The sequence below is a fragment of the Chionomys nivalis genome, chromosome 12, assembly GCF_950005125.1.
Source record: "Chionomys nivalis chromosome 12, mChiNiv1.1, whole genome shotgun sequence".
Taxonomy (NCBI): domain Eukaryota; kingdom Metazoa; phylum Chordata; class Mammalia; order Rodentia; family Cricetidae; genus Chionomys; species Chionomys nivalis.
In genome coordinates, this window is record NC_080097.1 from 58,034,590 (window position 1) to 58,050,126 (window position 15,537).

Here is a 15,537-nt window from a genome sequence, read left to right on the forward strand (position 1 = left end):
ACATAACTCTAGAGGACACATACTGTGGACTAGTTAGAGGTCCTTTTATTTATACAAACATACTGTGTGCATCAGAGGCTCATGTTAAATAAACAAACATGGTTCAGGTAAGATAGTTTGATACTGAAATTTCTCAGAAAATCATTTCTGAAATAATTTTGAATGTGAAGAGCATTAGAAAGCAAATTTTAAAAAATGAAATTATGTTTATATCTCATTTACTTTGTTCCTTTTTTGAATGAATTAAGTTGCTATTGAAACTAGGGAAGTAGCAGCAAAGTATTCATGATTACTCTTACCTCCACTGATCTGAAGAGACTTCTTAAGTATTGGTTTCAGCTCTTCAGGTGGTCGTATGCCCCTGTGGCATATTTTAAAAATTAATATTTTAATATTCATACAAGAACATTGACCGAATGCTTTGATTATTTGCTGTTTGATTTCCTAACATACATTAGAGATTTACAGTCAAGCATTAACTTGTCCTTCAATCAGTTGATTAGGTTTGGTGACACTTTCTTTTAAACTTTTCCCAAGTGAAAGAAAGGAAAGAATTTAGTCCACAGAAATTAGTTCACGGAAAGCATAAAACACACGAGAGAGAGAGAGAGAGAGAGAGAGAGAGAGAGAGAGAGAGAGAGAGAGAGAGAGAGAGGAGAGAGAGATAAGAGAGACAGAGAGAGAGAGAACACCAAAGACAGTAGTTTCTCTCCAGCACATATTTTAATATTGTAGTAACTGATGGTCACTCTTCTGCTCAATGTAATTAGTACCCTGATTCCACTTGTCATGTCATCGTCTGCTCCTAGAGCATCACAGAACCCCCCTCTCTCTCAGGTTACTTTGTGGGCTCTCAATGCATGTGTTGTTATCTCTCACAAGGTTTGTTTGTGGACCATAAAATAGATTCCTGCTTCTGCTAGCACTCTGACAAGATACCATGGCCTAGGAAATGCTCAGGCTGTCCCTTAGTAGTCCATTCATGAGTGGATCTTGAAACCATAATCGGTCTGTTTCTATGCCAAATGAGCATTGCTATTAACTTATCGAGATAAAAATATGAACAAACAGCAATAAAACTCAGTGGATAATTTCAGCTTGAGACAATTTAGAACTCCTAGTAGAAAGGAACATGGTTTTTACAAGGTGTGTCTTTGAACAGTTGTAGCTACGGTAATTTATGAGTCTGCACTTTGGACATTAACTGTGATGCATTTGAACCTTTTAACTTGGAGTAATTTATTAATAAATAATTAGTAATAAACAATTTACTAATGTGTATCGAATGCTTTATGATACATGTTCCCACAAATGATAACACAATTGTCCTCTATTGTGGAAGTAATCAATTAAGATGAGCACAGAACTAGCTTGACATACCACCTTTAATTTTCTGCCAAATCAGGGTCTGAGATAGCAGATCACTGACAGAAGGGGCCTTCTACTCTATGTTCATGTCCTACTGATGGGGAAGACAAAGCCCCTTTTATAGACACATAAAGAGTAAACATGCCACAGTTTGACTCTCTACATTCAGATAATGTACTGAGATCCAGAGACTTCATTACTGTAGAAAACAGCTCACAGGAATGGACAAGTGATGGATGGAGCACTGTGGTAGGAGGAAGGCATGGGATCTTCCACCATCTATAAAAGGGTCCTACACAGAATAAAAGGGCCTCTACATGTGGAGATGGTGTCAAATGAAGAAAGTAATTTGTTGGCTTCTTGGAACACTCTGTGATAACGCAGAATGGTCCCAAATCCTGTCAGCTCTCAGAAAGACAAATGCGATGAAGATCTAGTTCACTAGCTGATTTCAGAAAAAAATTGAAAAGGCAAGGAATGTCAGATGAACATAGTGAGTGCCGTTATCATCAGTAGGCTCATTTTCCAAGACGCAAAATTGGTACTTGGGAAATGATGGTTGAGTATACACCTCATGTCCACGATCTAAAATCAACAATATTTCTGGCTAAAATACATTGATAATACGATGGGCATTGTAAGACAAAGCAAAAATTGAGTGTATAAATCAGTATCTATCTGAGAATACAACCAATAATTGGCTTGTTATCTCTGAATTTCCTTAGTATTATTGTATTCTTAGACCTTACCTGCAAAAAGGCTTCTTATTGGTATTGTAATGTACTTCTAAAAAAATCAAAATGAATTTATTACAATGCTAGAGAAAGATAACATATAAAATGATTAGATACATAGTATCCATTTTTGAGACTAATATAGACTATTATAGAGTAAATACTCTTTTTGTAGGAAATTCGTATATGTAGAATTGATCCATTTTGTTTATTTCAAATCAAACAAGACTTAAACTTATCAAGCACAATACCTAAAAATAAACAATCACCCTGTGATTCCCAAGACAGCCAGAACTACATAACAATAAAACTGTGTCTCACAAACAAAACAACAGATTCAAAATGGAAAAAAAAATCCATGGGCCTATACACATTTTTGTTCTTCAAGGAAACAAAGAACCTTGTTGAGCCTTTTAGTTAAAATTGTTCATTTTATGGTGCAAATTGCTACCACTGGGACTAGATGTATGGCTTCTGTCTTTTGTATCAGGATAAAACTTGGCAGAAAGAAAGAGAAGAAGGACAAAGACCTTCACATAACAGCTCAAGATAGGGCAGGCATCAAGCTTCCTCTCCTCATCCCCTTTGAGGGAAGAATATCCTTAGTTCCATCTGGGTTCCCAGCCTTATATGCAGCTTAGAGAATGCTCATGATATCAGGCATCATCTCCCCTGAAATGAATTATTGAAAAGATCCCTCCCTTGGTAGTAATAAACCCGAGTTCTACCTCAGGTGCAAGAGCATCAGAGAAGCAGCTGTGAGACTGGAGCAGCAAATTCCATGGGCTACCTTCTGACATAGGATCATTGTACATGTTTACATACATAAACAATAAACTCACTGAATTGTTCCCTGGACACTTGCAGTTTGCTTTTAGAAATGAAACATTGGAGGCAGGCAGTAGTTGCTCACACCTTTAATCCCAGTGCTTGAAGACAGAGGCAGGAGGCTCCATGGGAGTTTGAGGCAAGAAGGCAAGCTTCTGTAGAGAATACATTAAAGGGCAGGCTCCAATCTACACACAGAAAAACCCTGTCTCAATAACCTTAAAATAAACATAAACCAAAAAAGAAATGAAATCATTTATTTTTGTCTTGTTGAAAGTCAAGGAAACTTAGTGTGCCTTTTTAGCATTCCCCCATGTCTCAGGAAGTTCATTTGAGCCACCAACTACTGGACTGGGATTGCGGCTCAGTAGGAAAGCCTATGCTTGTTATGCAGGAAGCCTCAGTCAGTTCTCACCACCACAAATGCCATGAACAGCAAACTTCATAATAAAGTGACACAACGCTGTCTCCATTACAATAATATTGACTCTCTTCATCTTACCTCTTGAGGGAGGAGGGTTTTGGATTCACTACCTAGAGTGGTTGCCACTGGCAACTTAGGTATAAAAGACACTGTGGTGACAGTTGCTGAAAGTAAACACTACGTGGTGTTCCTGCCACTGCCACAAAGTCTCTCCAGACTCAGTGGAGAAGCAGATAATTCTATGAAATACCGAATGATGTCGTTTTCTTCACTTTGCTTTTTGTTTCAATTTTTTAAAAAGATTTCTTATATCTACAGTGTTTTGTCCTCATATATTCCTGCAGGCCAGAAGAGGGCACCAGATCTCATTACAGATAGTTGTGAGCCACCATGTGGTTGCTGGGAATTGAACTCAGGACCTCTGAAAGTGCTGCCTGTGCTCTTAACTTCTGAGCCATCTCTCCAGCTCCTTGTTTCAATTTTTATTCTTGAATCATGCTTTGCAGCATGGAAATGATATACACCCTTACCATATTCTATTTAACAAAAACAGAAGGCAGATATAATGGGTAAGGTGCTTGCCTAAAATGCTCCCAAAGCCTTATGTTCAACCTCTAGCACTTCAGAGGAAAGAAAGAAAGAAAGAAAGAAAGAAAGAAAGAAAGAAAGAAAGAAAGAAAGAAAGAAAGAAAGAAAGAAGGGAGGGAGGGAGGGAGGGAGGGAGGGAGGGAGGGGAGGCAGGGACCAAGAAAAAGGAAGAAGGAAAAGAAAGAAAAGGAAAATATATAAGGATTGTTAAGTCTTCCTAAAATCAATGCATCCACTGGAAAAGAAACACTTCCACCCTAAAGTAGGAGATTTCTAAAGAAAACAATTATATAGTATGCCAACACATTCCAAACTGAGAACTTTCACAGACATTTAAGAACTCTGATGATTTAGTAACATCATAAGGTAGGGAAATTAGTTAATGAAAATAATAGATTAAGGTTTTGTGACATAATTTCATTTTAGTGGCAGTGAGATTTGTAGCGATATGCAGTACAAAATACAAGGCATTTGTCATAAAACTCAGGGAAAATCTGCATTTCTGACAATCCTATTTGCTGCAATGTGACTATGGAAGACATGCGCTGTGTAAAGATGTTTTCTCATTTATTCAAAGGCTGTACAGATATCAGCATGAAAATGAAATAAACAATGTTTTGACAAAAATTCTTCACACTTGAAAGTGCTTGATTTATACTTGTTTTCCTTAACTCCTTTTTGGGATCTAAAATCTTTACTCTTCCTTATTCCTTCTTCTTCAGGGAAGGTAGGACAGATGGAGTAATTCTTACCTTTGTTGATGGTGACACACTTTTTCTTTCTCTTCTCTGGCTCTCTTGTCATTGTTCCTTCACTGTGACATATGTTGAAAGTGATCATCATTTAACTATCCATATAAAAACACTTAGCATGTTTATAAATTCTTTATTTTTGAGTCCCTAATACATCTTACATTACATATTTACAAAAACATTTTTGGAAACAGGATCTCATTATGTATTCCAGATAACTTTTTATACACTATGTGTTTCATGTTTGTCTTGAAATCAAAGAGATCTATGCCTCCTGCCTCCCACATTCTGCGATTAAAGGCATGGGCAAAGAGGCCGAGCCAAATAATTCTGAATTCATTCTTCAACAGTTGGTGATGATTAATGACTGCTCTCCTTTCCACCTTTCATCATGGAGAAGAACATACAAAATTTAGCTCTGGATTAAAATAACACACACAACACACACATCCAAGCACACAAGACAGAGGAATGGGATGGTTTTTCCACACACTTTGTTCTGATGGTTGCAGTAACTGATCATTTTGTGCTCTAAGTACTTAATGCTTCTATTTCATTTCTTCCCCTAAACCTAAAGCACCTTGTCCTCTTTTCTGTCAAGAAACTTTTTAGGCATTACATTTAGTCACTCACTCTCCCCAAGAAATTGCTTTGGGAGCAACATTTTGATCTAAACATCAAACATCTAAAAATCTAAACATTTAAACATCAAGCTGCCAACAATATCACAATTCACCATATTTTGGTGATTTGAAGCTGCTTTATTGGTAGTCTGTGCACAACACATGATGAAATTCTTTTTTTTCCTTTTTTTTTTTTTTGTTTTTTGAGATAGAGTTTCTCTGTAGTTTTGAAGCCTGTCCTGGAACTGGTTCTTGTAAAACAGGCTTGTATTGAACTCACAGATACGCCTGCCTCTGCTTTCCTGAGTGCTAGGATTAAAAGCATGCACCAAAACCACCTGGATCTATGATGATCCTCTTTATACTCAACGGCCATTACTTCCTGCACACGTCTTGAGTATTTACAGGGCACTGCAGAGCAATACAGTACCCTCAGCTCTACTCCATCCAAACTACAGCTAAGAGATCCAAATTTCAGGGCTTCTGGTTGGTAAGCTCTGGACCAACCAGTTTGCTTTTCTAACTTCACCTACCTGGTGATTCACCACAGTTGGGGAACTCATTAAGGGAGCTATTAACCTGCTGGACAGAAGCACGTCTATAAGGCCATTCTGAGGTGATCTTTAGCAAAGCCTTGGAGAGTTTTGAACCTTGCCATATTATTCACACTCTTCCCACAGACAACTCAGCCAAACAAATTAGTGAAAAAGATTAATGACTTGAAAATGGATCCTTTTACATATATGTGCAAAATATGTTATATGCTGTGTATTTCTATGTATGTGTGATTTAAGGTACATACATGCCAGTGTGTAGGTGTGGTGATTGGAATATAGACTTGGGAGTTGACCCTAACCTTAAGCATAGTTTACCAGCTGGGTCTCTCACTCATGAATGCAAGCCTCAGGCAAGCAATCCAGGAAATGTCAGGGGATGCTCTGTCTCCACCTGCAATCTCACCATAAGCTCACCAGAATTTTAGAAGTGCACAAGACCAACAGGCCTCATATAGACCCTGGGAATCCATCTCCCATTCTCCCATATGCACAGCCAGCACTTTACCCGCTGAATCACCTCCACAGATAGGGAGCCCTAATAGCATTTCATGCTGTATCAGATAAATAATCAGTTATTTAAAACTATATGCTTCTCCATAGATAAATGTTCAGTTTTGATTAGCAAATAATCAAGAAGCTGAAACTGTCTTACGCAGAGAAAAACATGGTGGCAGCTTCTAAACTTTATATTCGCTACATGCTCAATGTATTTTAAAATCCAGACATTCTTACCTGAGTGAGATCTGGTCTTTTAGTCTTCGACTACCTATAAAGTCGAAAAACAAAATATATTATAATCAACTGTAAAATATAAGAGCATTAAATGCCAAGGCCAATATTTTTTTCTACATATACTTTGTCCCCAAATGTGGATAAAATTTAAAGTGAATATTGATTTATAGACAACAAATATATGGATAACTCTTAATTGAGACTTCTTTGTATGTTTCAAATAGAGACAAACTTATCAAAAGTTACTACTTATAATAAATTGGTGTACAAAACACCTATGATCTTGAGCACTATAAGACATCTTAACCAGAATCAATATCACAAGCTGAAGTATTAAAGTAGTAGCACAGTGTTGCTGCTGTGGCTTTTGTCTCTGGACTAGTGGTGGCAGGAGAATTGTAAGTGAGTATACTCATCTTGTATGGAAGTGAAAAGAGTTTATCTAAGGTTTGAGTTGACCTTATTCCATTGAAGATGAAAATTCCAGACACAAGGAAGCTAAGTCTATTGTGACTGCCCTTTGCAGCATAGCAAAATGAAAAAACAAACAAAAAACAAAAAAAAACCCACAAGCAGACCAAGGACAATGGCTCCTGCAAAGAATTTCAAACTGATAGGTTGGCAAAGCTCCAGAGAGGGGTCAAGGTGTGTACTCTCCTCAAGTGCTTCTGAGGAAGCTGCAGAAGGCCCTCAGTTCTAGCTTCTGTTCCTTCGCTAATGGGCAGTGCAAAGAAGTTCAGCATTAGCAGCTGTCACCTCCCATGGTCAGAGCTATTGCAAAGCCCCCTGCAGTAGTTACTCAGCCTGAACTGTATCTCTAGGGCGAAAAGTATGGAAGAAACGTGGGGACCAAGCAGCAATTCCATGGTAGTAGTACCTTACAGGAAACATCAGAGTTCCCACAGACAATGTATCAAGCTCCCACTGCATGCTAAAAGCCCGCCCTCTGAAAAGGAATAAAACAAGTTCTTGTTTATTTTATTCACAGTATATAAACTGTAATATAACTTCCTTGGCATTGCCTATGGCTGAAGCAGAGTGTTGGTCCCAACAACAAATGGATTGCCAATGAGGCTTAGCATGTGGGAGACCTCCATCAACCCTCTTTACCACAATGAAAATCCAAGGTGGTGCCTGTTCACCTGCAATCTCCGTGGAACCCTAAAACACAGTTTGTTCCAATACTGAGGGGCCACAAGTGCCAGCGAGCTCCATGGAATTCTGAAACACAGCTTGCTTCAATACTGAGGAGACCTAAGAGACAGCCACAGCAAAAATGGACCAAGATGCCAAGACACTGCTGGCCTCATTTGAAGGAAGAGATGGGTAGGTGCCTATGCAAGAATTCCTCCAACATCCTAAAACACAAAATGGTAACACGAGAATCCAGTGGACACACAAAAGGAAGACTTGACCATCCTAACCGCAAAATAGAAGAAAACGAGTTTGAATGTAACTTTATGAAAATGATGAATATCTATAAAGAGGAAGTGAAAAACTCCCTTAAAGAAATTGAAGAGAAGACAAATTTGAAGAAATTAATAAATTCCTCAAAGAAACCCAAAAAATACACATGATAAAACAATCAAACAAGTGAAAGAAACAGTTGAAGACTTGAAGACTGAAATACATGTAATAAAGAAAACACACACCAAGGGAATTGTGGATATGGGAAATCTGGGTAAATGACAGGAACTACAGAGACAAGTATAACCAACGGAATATAAGAGATAAAAGAAAGAATCTCAGGTGCTGAACATACCATAAAGAAAATACTCATTGGTCAACAAATTCTTAACACAAAACATTCAGGAAATCTGAGCTACCATGAAAAGGCCAACACTAAGAATAATAGGAGTAGAAGAATAAGAAGAACTCCAGCTCAAAGGCACAGAAAACATATTCAACAAAATTATAGAAGAAAACTTTCCTAACCTAAAGAAGGATATTCCTATGAAGACACAAGAAGCTTACAGATGACCAAATAGACTGGATCAAAAGAATAGCATTCCCTAGCCATATAATAATCAAAACAAAGAACATACAGAATAATGAAAGAATATTAAAAGGTGCAAAGGAAAATGGTCAAGTAACATATAAGGTAAACCTATCAGAATTACACCTGACTTCTCAATGGAAACCATGAAAGCCAGAAGGTCCTGGATAGATGTTTTGTAGACGCTAGGAAACTATGGATGCAAGCCCAGGCTACTATACTCAGCAAAGCTTTCACTCACCATCTATGGATAAAGCAAGATACTCCATGACAAAAACAGATTTAAACAGTACATATCCAAAAACTCAGCCTTACAGAAAGTACTAGTAGGAAAACTTCAACCCAAGGAAGCTAACTACACCCACAATACCATGGAAATCTGGTAGCCCCCCACCAGCATAACCCAAAGAAGGGAAACACACAAACACCACTACTGAAAGAGAACCAGAGTTAACAACCACTGGTCATTAATATCGCTTAAATCAATCTACTCTTAGGCACAGGCTAAGCGAATGGATATGAAAACAGAATCTTCTGCTATTTACAAGAAACACACTTCAACCTCAAAGACAGACTCTATCTCAGAGTAAAGGGTTGGGAAAAGATCTTCCAATCAAATGGACCTAAGAAACAAGCGGGTGTAATATCAAACAAACTTTATTTCAAACTAAAATCAATCAGAAGACATGGTGAAGGACACTTTATACTCATGACAGGAACAATTCATCAGGATGAAGTCTCTATCCTGAATATATATGCCCCAAATTCAAGAGCACCCACATATGTAAAAGAAACATTACTAAAACTGAAATCATACATCAAACACCACACACTAATAGTAGGAGATTTCAACACTCCCTCTATCCAATGGACAGATCAACCAGACAGAAACTTAAGAGAGAAACAAGAGAACAGTTTCAAAGAATCACATGGCCTTAACAGACATCTATAGAACACTCCACACCGACCCCCCCCCAAATAAAGAACTCACCCAGAAGGAGTAGAAGACAGGAAATAATCAAACAGAGGGCTGAAATCAACACAATAGAAACACAGAAAACAATACAAAGAATCAATGGCACAAAGAGCTAGTTCTTTGAAAAAAAATCAACAAGATTGACACACCGTTATCCAAACTAATCAAAAGATGGAGAGACATCATTCAAATTAACAAAATCAGATATGAAAAGAAGGACATAACAACAGACATTGAGGAAATTCAGAGAACCATTAGGTCATACTACAAAACCTGTACTACACAATATTGGAAAATGTAAAAGAAATGAACAATTTTGTTAGATAGATACCATATTCTCAATGGACCAATCAGTGCTGTCGACTGTAGAATGATGCACTTTCTCAGCCTTCCTCCTATTATGGCAATTGCTATGGAAATTATGTCTATCATCATACAAACCAAGTATCATCATATCTTAAACTAACTAAGAAAACCAAAGGAAAAAGGTACTGGCAATATAGTCAATAGGGCATGCGCAACTGGAGAATGTTTATAACAACAGTGTTCAATCCCCCGAACTGCCTACAGGACTCAAAGTCCATTTATTTCTTTAAAATGTTGAGCAAGCCTATTATTTCTTAGGTCAAGATTTTTGTCAAAATATATTCAGATTAAATAACAGATAATTAAAGTCAAACATAATACCATATGTGAATTATCTAATATGTCTAAATTGAGAAATTATAGAAAGGAGCAAAACCCAGAAAACTTATTAACATTTACTCCTCAAAAAACTTAAAGTAATTGAATACTGTATTTTTGGTTTTTTAACATGATCATCTTATTGACATTGACATGGATGTATATAATAATATGTAGCATAAACACAATGTGGTTTTAATAAAAAATCCATTTATAACAAATCAACCTGCGGTTACATGACCATAGAGGACACGTACTGGGGACTAGTTAGAGATCTTTTTATTTATACAAAGATACTGTGTACATCAGAGACTCACATTAAATAAACAAACATGTTTCAGATGATATAGTTTGAGACTGACAATTTCTCAGAAATTACTTCTTAAATAATTCTGAATCCAAAGGACATTTGAAGGCAAATTTAAAGAAGATAGAATTACATTTCTATATAATTTCCTCTGTTCATATTTTGAAAAAACCAAGCTGTTTTTGAAATTAGGGAGGTGGTAGTAAAGTATTCACCATCACTCTTACCTCTTTTAATCTGGAAAGACTTCTTCAATAGGGATTTTAGCTGTCTTGCTGGTCTTACTGCACTGTGGCATGTTTTAAAAAGTAATATTTTAATATTCATATAAAAACATTTACCAAATGTTTTCCTAAAATACATTAGAGATTTACCATCAGCCATTAAATTGCCCTTCAATCAGTTGATTAGGTTTGGTGACAATTTCCTTAACACTTTTTCTCATGTGAAAAAAGAATTTGGTCCACTAAAAGCATAGAAAGACACACACACACACACACACACACACACACACACACACGAAGAAAGTCACTAGTTTCTCCAGAACACATTTTTTAATCCTGCAGTAGCTGATGGTTACTCTTGTGCTCAATGTAATTAGTGCCCCGATTCCACTTGTCATGTCATTGTCTGCTCATAGAGCATCACAGAACCCCTCTCTCTCAGGTTATTTTGTGGGCTCTCAATGCATGTGTTGTTATCTCTCACAAGGTTTGTTTGTGGACCATAGAATAGATTCCTGCTTCTGCTAGCACTCTGACAAGATACATGGCCAGGATATGCTCAAGCTGTCCCTTAGTAGTCCACTCATGAGTGGATCTTGAAACCATAATCGGCCTGTTTCTATGCCAAATGAGCATTGCTATTAACGAGATAAAAATATAAACAAACAGCAATAAAACTCAGTGGATAATTTCAGGTTATTAGCTTGAGACAGTTTAGAATTCCTAGTAGAAAGGAACATGGTTTTTACAAGGTGTGTCTTTGAACAGTTGTAGCTACGGTAATTTATGAGTCTGCACTTTGGACATTAACTGTGATGCATTTGAACCTTTTAACTTGGAGTAATTTATTAATAAATAATTAGTAATAAGCAATTTACTAATGTGTATAGAATGCTTTATGATACATGTTCCCACAAATGATAACACAATTGTCCTCTATTGTGGAAGTAATCAATTAAGATGAGCACAGAACTAGCTTGACATACCACCTTTAATTTTCTACCAAATCACTGTCTGAGATAGCAGATCACTGACAGAAGGGGCCTTCTACTCTATGTTCATGTCCTACTGATGGGGAAGACAAAGCCCCTTTTATAGACACATAAAGAGTAAACATGCCACAGTTTGGCTCTCTATATTCAGATAATGTACTGAGATCCAGAGACTTCATTACTGTAGAAAACAGCTCACAGGAATGGACAAGTGATGGATGAAGCACTGTGGTAGGAGGAAGGCATGGGATCTTCCACCATCTGTGAAAGGGTCCTACACAGAACAAAAGGGCCTCTGCATGTGGAGATGGTGTCAAAGGAGGTAAACAATTTGTTGATTTCTTGTAACACTCTGTGATAATGCAGAATGATCCCAAATCCTGCCAGCTCTCAGAAAGACAAATGCGATGAAGATCTAGTTCACTAGCTGATTTCAGGAAGTTTTGAAAGGCAAGGAATGTCAGATGGACATAGTGAGTATGGTTATCATCAGTAGGCTCATTTTCCAAAACGCAGAATTGGTACTTGGGAAATGATGGTTGAGTATACACCTCATGTCCACGATCTAAAAACAACAATATTTCTGGCTAAAATACACTGATAATACTATGGGGATTGTAAGACAAAGCAAAAATTGAGTGTATAAATCAGTATCTATCTGAGAATACAACCAATAATTAGCTTGTTATCTTTGAGTTTCCTTAGTCTTTATATATTGTTAGACCTTACCTGCAAGAAGACTTTATGTCAGTGCTGAAATTTTCTTCTGAAAAAATCAAAATTAATTCATTACAATGCTAGAAAACTATAACGTATAAAATTATTAGACATACAGTATAATTTTTGAGATGAATCTTGATTATTCTAGAGTAAATACTCCTTTGTAAGACATTTCTTCATGTGGAATTCATTCGTTTTCTTTATATTTCAAATCAAAGAAGACTTAAATTTAATAAGCATAATACCTAAAGGTAAACACCCACCCATAAACAATTGAAATGATCCTAAATGATCTCTCTCAGACAGATGGAGAGCAGCATCCTTACCAGTATAAGCATCAATTAACTGTGTCACAAAATAGCTTCTGTGGTTCTTCTTTGACTGTGGGATAATGACACTTGAGAAAAATTCTAGAGTCTGGATGGTGGCACACAACATTAATCCCAGCACATGGGTAAAGGCAGGTGGATCCCTGTGATTCCCAAGACAGCCAGAACTACGTAACAATGAGACTGCGTCTCACAAAACAATTTCAAAATGGAAAAACAAATCCATGAGCCTATACACATTTTTGTTCTTCAGGGAAACAAGGAATCTTGTTCAGCTTTTTAGTTACAATTGTTCATTTTATGGTGCAAATTGCTACCACTGGGACTAGATGTATGGCTTCTGTCTTTTGTATCAGGGTATAACCTAACAGAAAAAAAGAGAAGAAGGGCAAAGAATTTTACCTAACAGCTCAAGGGAGTGCAACAGGCTTCCTCTCCTCATCCCCGTTGAGGGAAGAATATCCTTAGTTCCATCTGGGTTCCCAGCCTTATATGCAGCTTAAAGGATGCTCATGAAAGCAGGCATCATCTCCCCTGAAATGAATTATTGGAAAGATCCCTCCCTTGGTAGTAATAACCCCGAGCTCCACCTCAGGTGAGAGATCAGCAGAGAAGCAGCTGTGAGACTGGAGCAGCAAATTCCATGGGCTTCCTTCTGACATAGGATCATTGTATGTGTCTACATACGTAAACAATAAACTCACTGAATACTTCCCTAGACACTTGCAGCTTGCTTTTAGAAATAAACATTTGAGTTGGGCAGTGATGGTGCACCCCTTTAATCCCAGCACTTGATACCAGAGACATGCAGATCTCTGTAATTTCAAGCCTAGCTTTGTCTACAGAATGAATTTCAGGTTAGGCTCAAAGTCAACACACAGGAAAACCCTGTCTCACAAAACCAAAATAAACATGGGAAAACAAAAATGAAAAAAAAAAAAAAACCTTCATTTATTTTTTGTCTTGATTAAAGTCAGAGAAACTTAATGTGCTTTCATAGCATTCCCCACAACTCAGGAAGTTCATTTGAGAAACCAACTACTGGACTGGGATTGCGGCTCAGTAGGAAAGCCTATGCTTATTATGCAGGAGGCCTCAGTCAGTTCTCACCACCACAAATGCCATGAACAGCAAACTTCATAATAAAGTGACACAACGCTGTCTCCATTACAATAATATTGACTCTCTTCATCTTACCTCTTGAGGGAGGAGGGTTTTGGATTCACTACCTAGAGTGGTTGCCACTGGCAACTTAGGTATAAAAGACACTGTGGTGACAGTTGCTGAAAGTAAACACTATGTGGTGTTCCTGCCACTGCCACAAAGTCTCTCCAGACTCAGTGGAGAAGCAGACAATTCCTTGAAATACAGAATGATGTCATTTTCTACACTCTGCTTTTTGTTCCAATATTTATTCCTGAATCATGTTTTGCAGCATGGAAATGATATTCACCCTTACCATGTTCTATAAGAAAAACTAAAGAGAAAAGTACTGAAGTTAGGGATAATGGGTAGGGTGCTTGCCTAGAATGCTCCCAAAGCCTTGTGCTCAATGTCTAGCACTTGAGAAAATCAAACCAAAACAAAAAAGAAGGAATGAAGAGAAGGAAGGAAGGAAGGAAAGAAGGAAGGAAGGAAGGAAGGAAGGAAGGAAGGAAGGAAGGGAAAAAGAAAACATGTCAGGATTGATAAGTCTTCATAAATTCATTACAGAACGAAGCTTTCATCCTAAAATGGGAGATTTCTAAAGAAAACAATTATACAGTAGGACAAAACTGTACAAATTGAGAAATTGCACACACATTAAAGAGGTCAGAAGATTTTAATTATATCATAAGGTAGGAAATTATTTAATGAAAGTTATTGATTACTGAGGTTGGTTTGTGACATAATTACATTCTAGTGATACCTACCTGTGTATTGTTATGCAGTACAAAATACAAGGCTCTTGTCATAAAACTCAAGGAGAATATGCATTTCTAATAATCCTATTTGCTGCAATGGGACTATGGAGGATATGTGTGCGTAAAGTTGATTTCTCCTTTATTCAAAGGGAGTACAGATATCAGCATTAATATAAAATAAGCAATGTTTTGACAATAATCTTCACAGTTGAAAGTTCTTTGAAATAATTTCTTAATTAATTCTGACTTTTCAGAATATTTGAAAACCACAGAACTGCATTTATACTGGATTTCCTTAACTCCTTTTTGGGGATCTAAAATCTTCGCTCTTCCTTATTTTCTTTAGGGAAGGTAGGAGCAGTTGGAGTCGTTCTTACCTTGGTTGAAGATGGCATACTTTTTCATTGATTGTTCTGATTCTACTGCAGCTGCTCCTCCACTGTGACATATGTTTAAAAGTGATCATCATTTAATTATTCATAGAAAAACACTTAGCATGTTTTCTAAATTCTTTATTTTTGAGTCCCTAATATATCTTACATTAGATATTTACAAATAATTTCTTGAAACAGGATTTCATTATGCAGTCCAGCTGACCTTAAACCCACTATATGCATCATGTTGGTCTTGAAATGAAAGAGATCTCTGTGCCTCCTGTTTTCCAAGTTCTGGGATTAAAGGCATGGGCATCAAGACCCAGCCTAAGAACTCTAAACTAATTCTTCAACAGTTGGTGATGATTAATGACTGCTGTCCTTCCCACCTTCCCTCATAAGAAGAAACAGAGAAAATTTAGCTC

General features: G+C 37.2%; 1 protein-coding gene across 1 annotated transcript in view; it reads right to left on the bottom strand.

Annotated features, from left to right (window-relative positions):
• LOC130884994 (uncharacterized) overlaps nt 1-15,146 on the bottom strand; it is a 28,483-nt gene extending 13,337 nt beyond the window's left edge. Inside the window, exons 1-7 of the mRNA XM_057786347.1 lie at nt 15,116-15,146; nt 12,515-12,551; nt 10,797-10,858; nt 6,607-6,640; nt 4,695-4,756; nt 2,118-2,154; nt 300-361 (exon numbers count right to left, since the gene is read on the bottom strand). Coding sequence (XP_057642330.1) covers nt 300-361; nt 2,118-2,154; nt 4,695-4,756; nt 6,607-6,640; nt 10,797-10,858; nt 12,515-12,551; nt 15,116-15,143 — 322 coding nt within the window. The 5' untranslated portion in view covers nt 15,144-15,146. The remainder of the gene's footprint in view (nt 1-299; nt 362-2,117; nt 2,155-4,694; nt 4,757-6,606; nt 6,641-10,796; nt 10,859-12,514; nt 12,552-15,115) is intronic.
• Nucleotides 15,147-15,537: the final 391 nt, after the last annotated feature.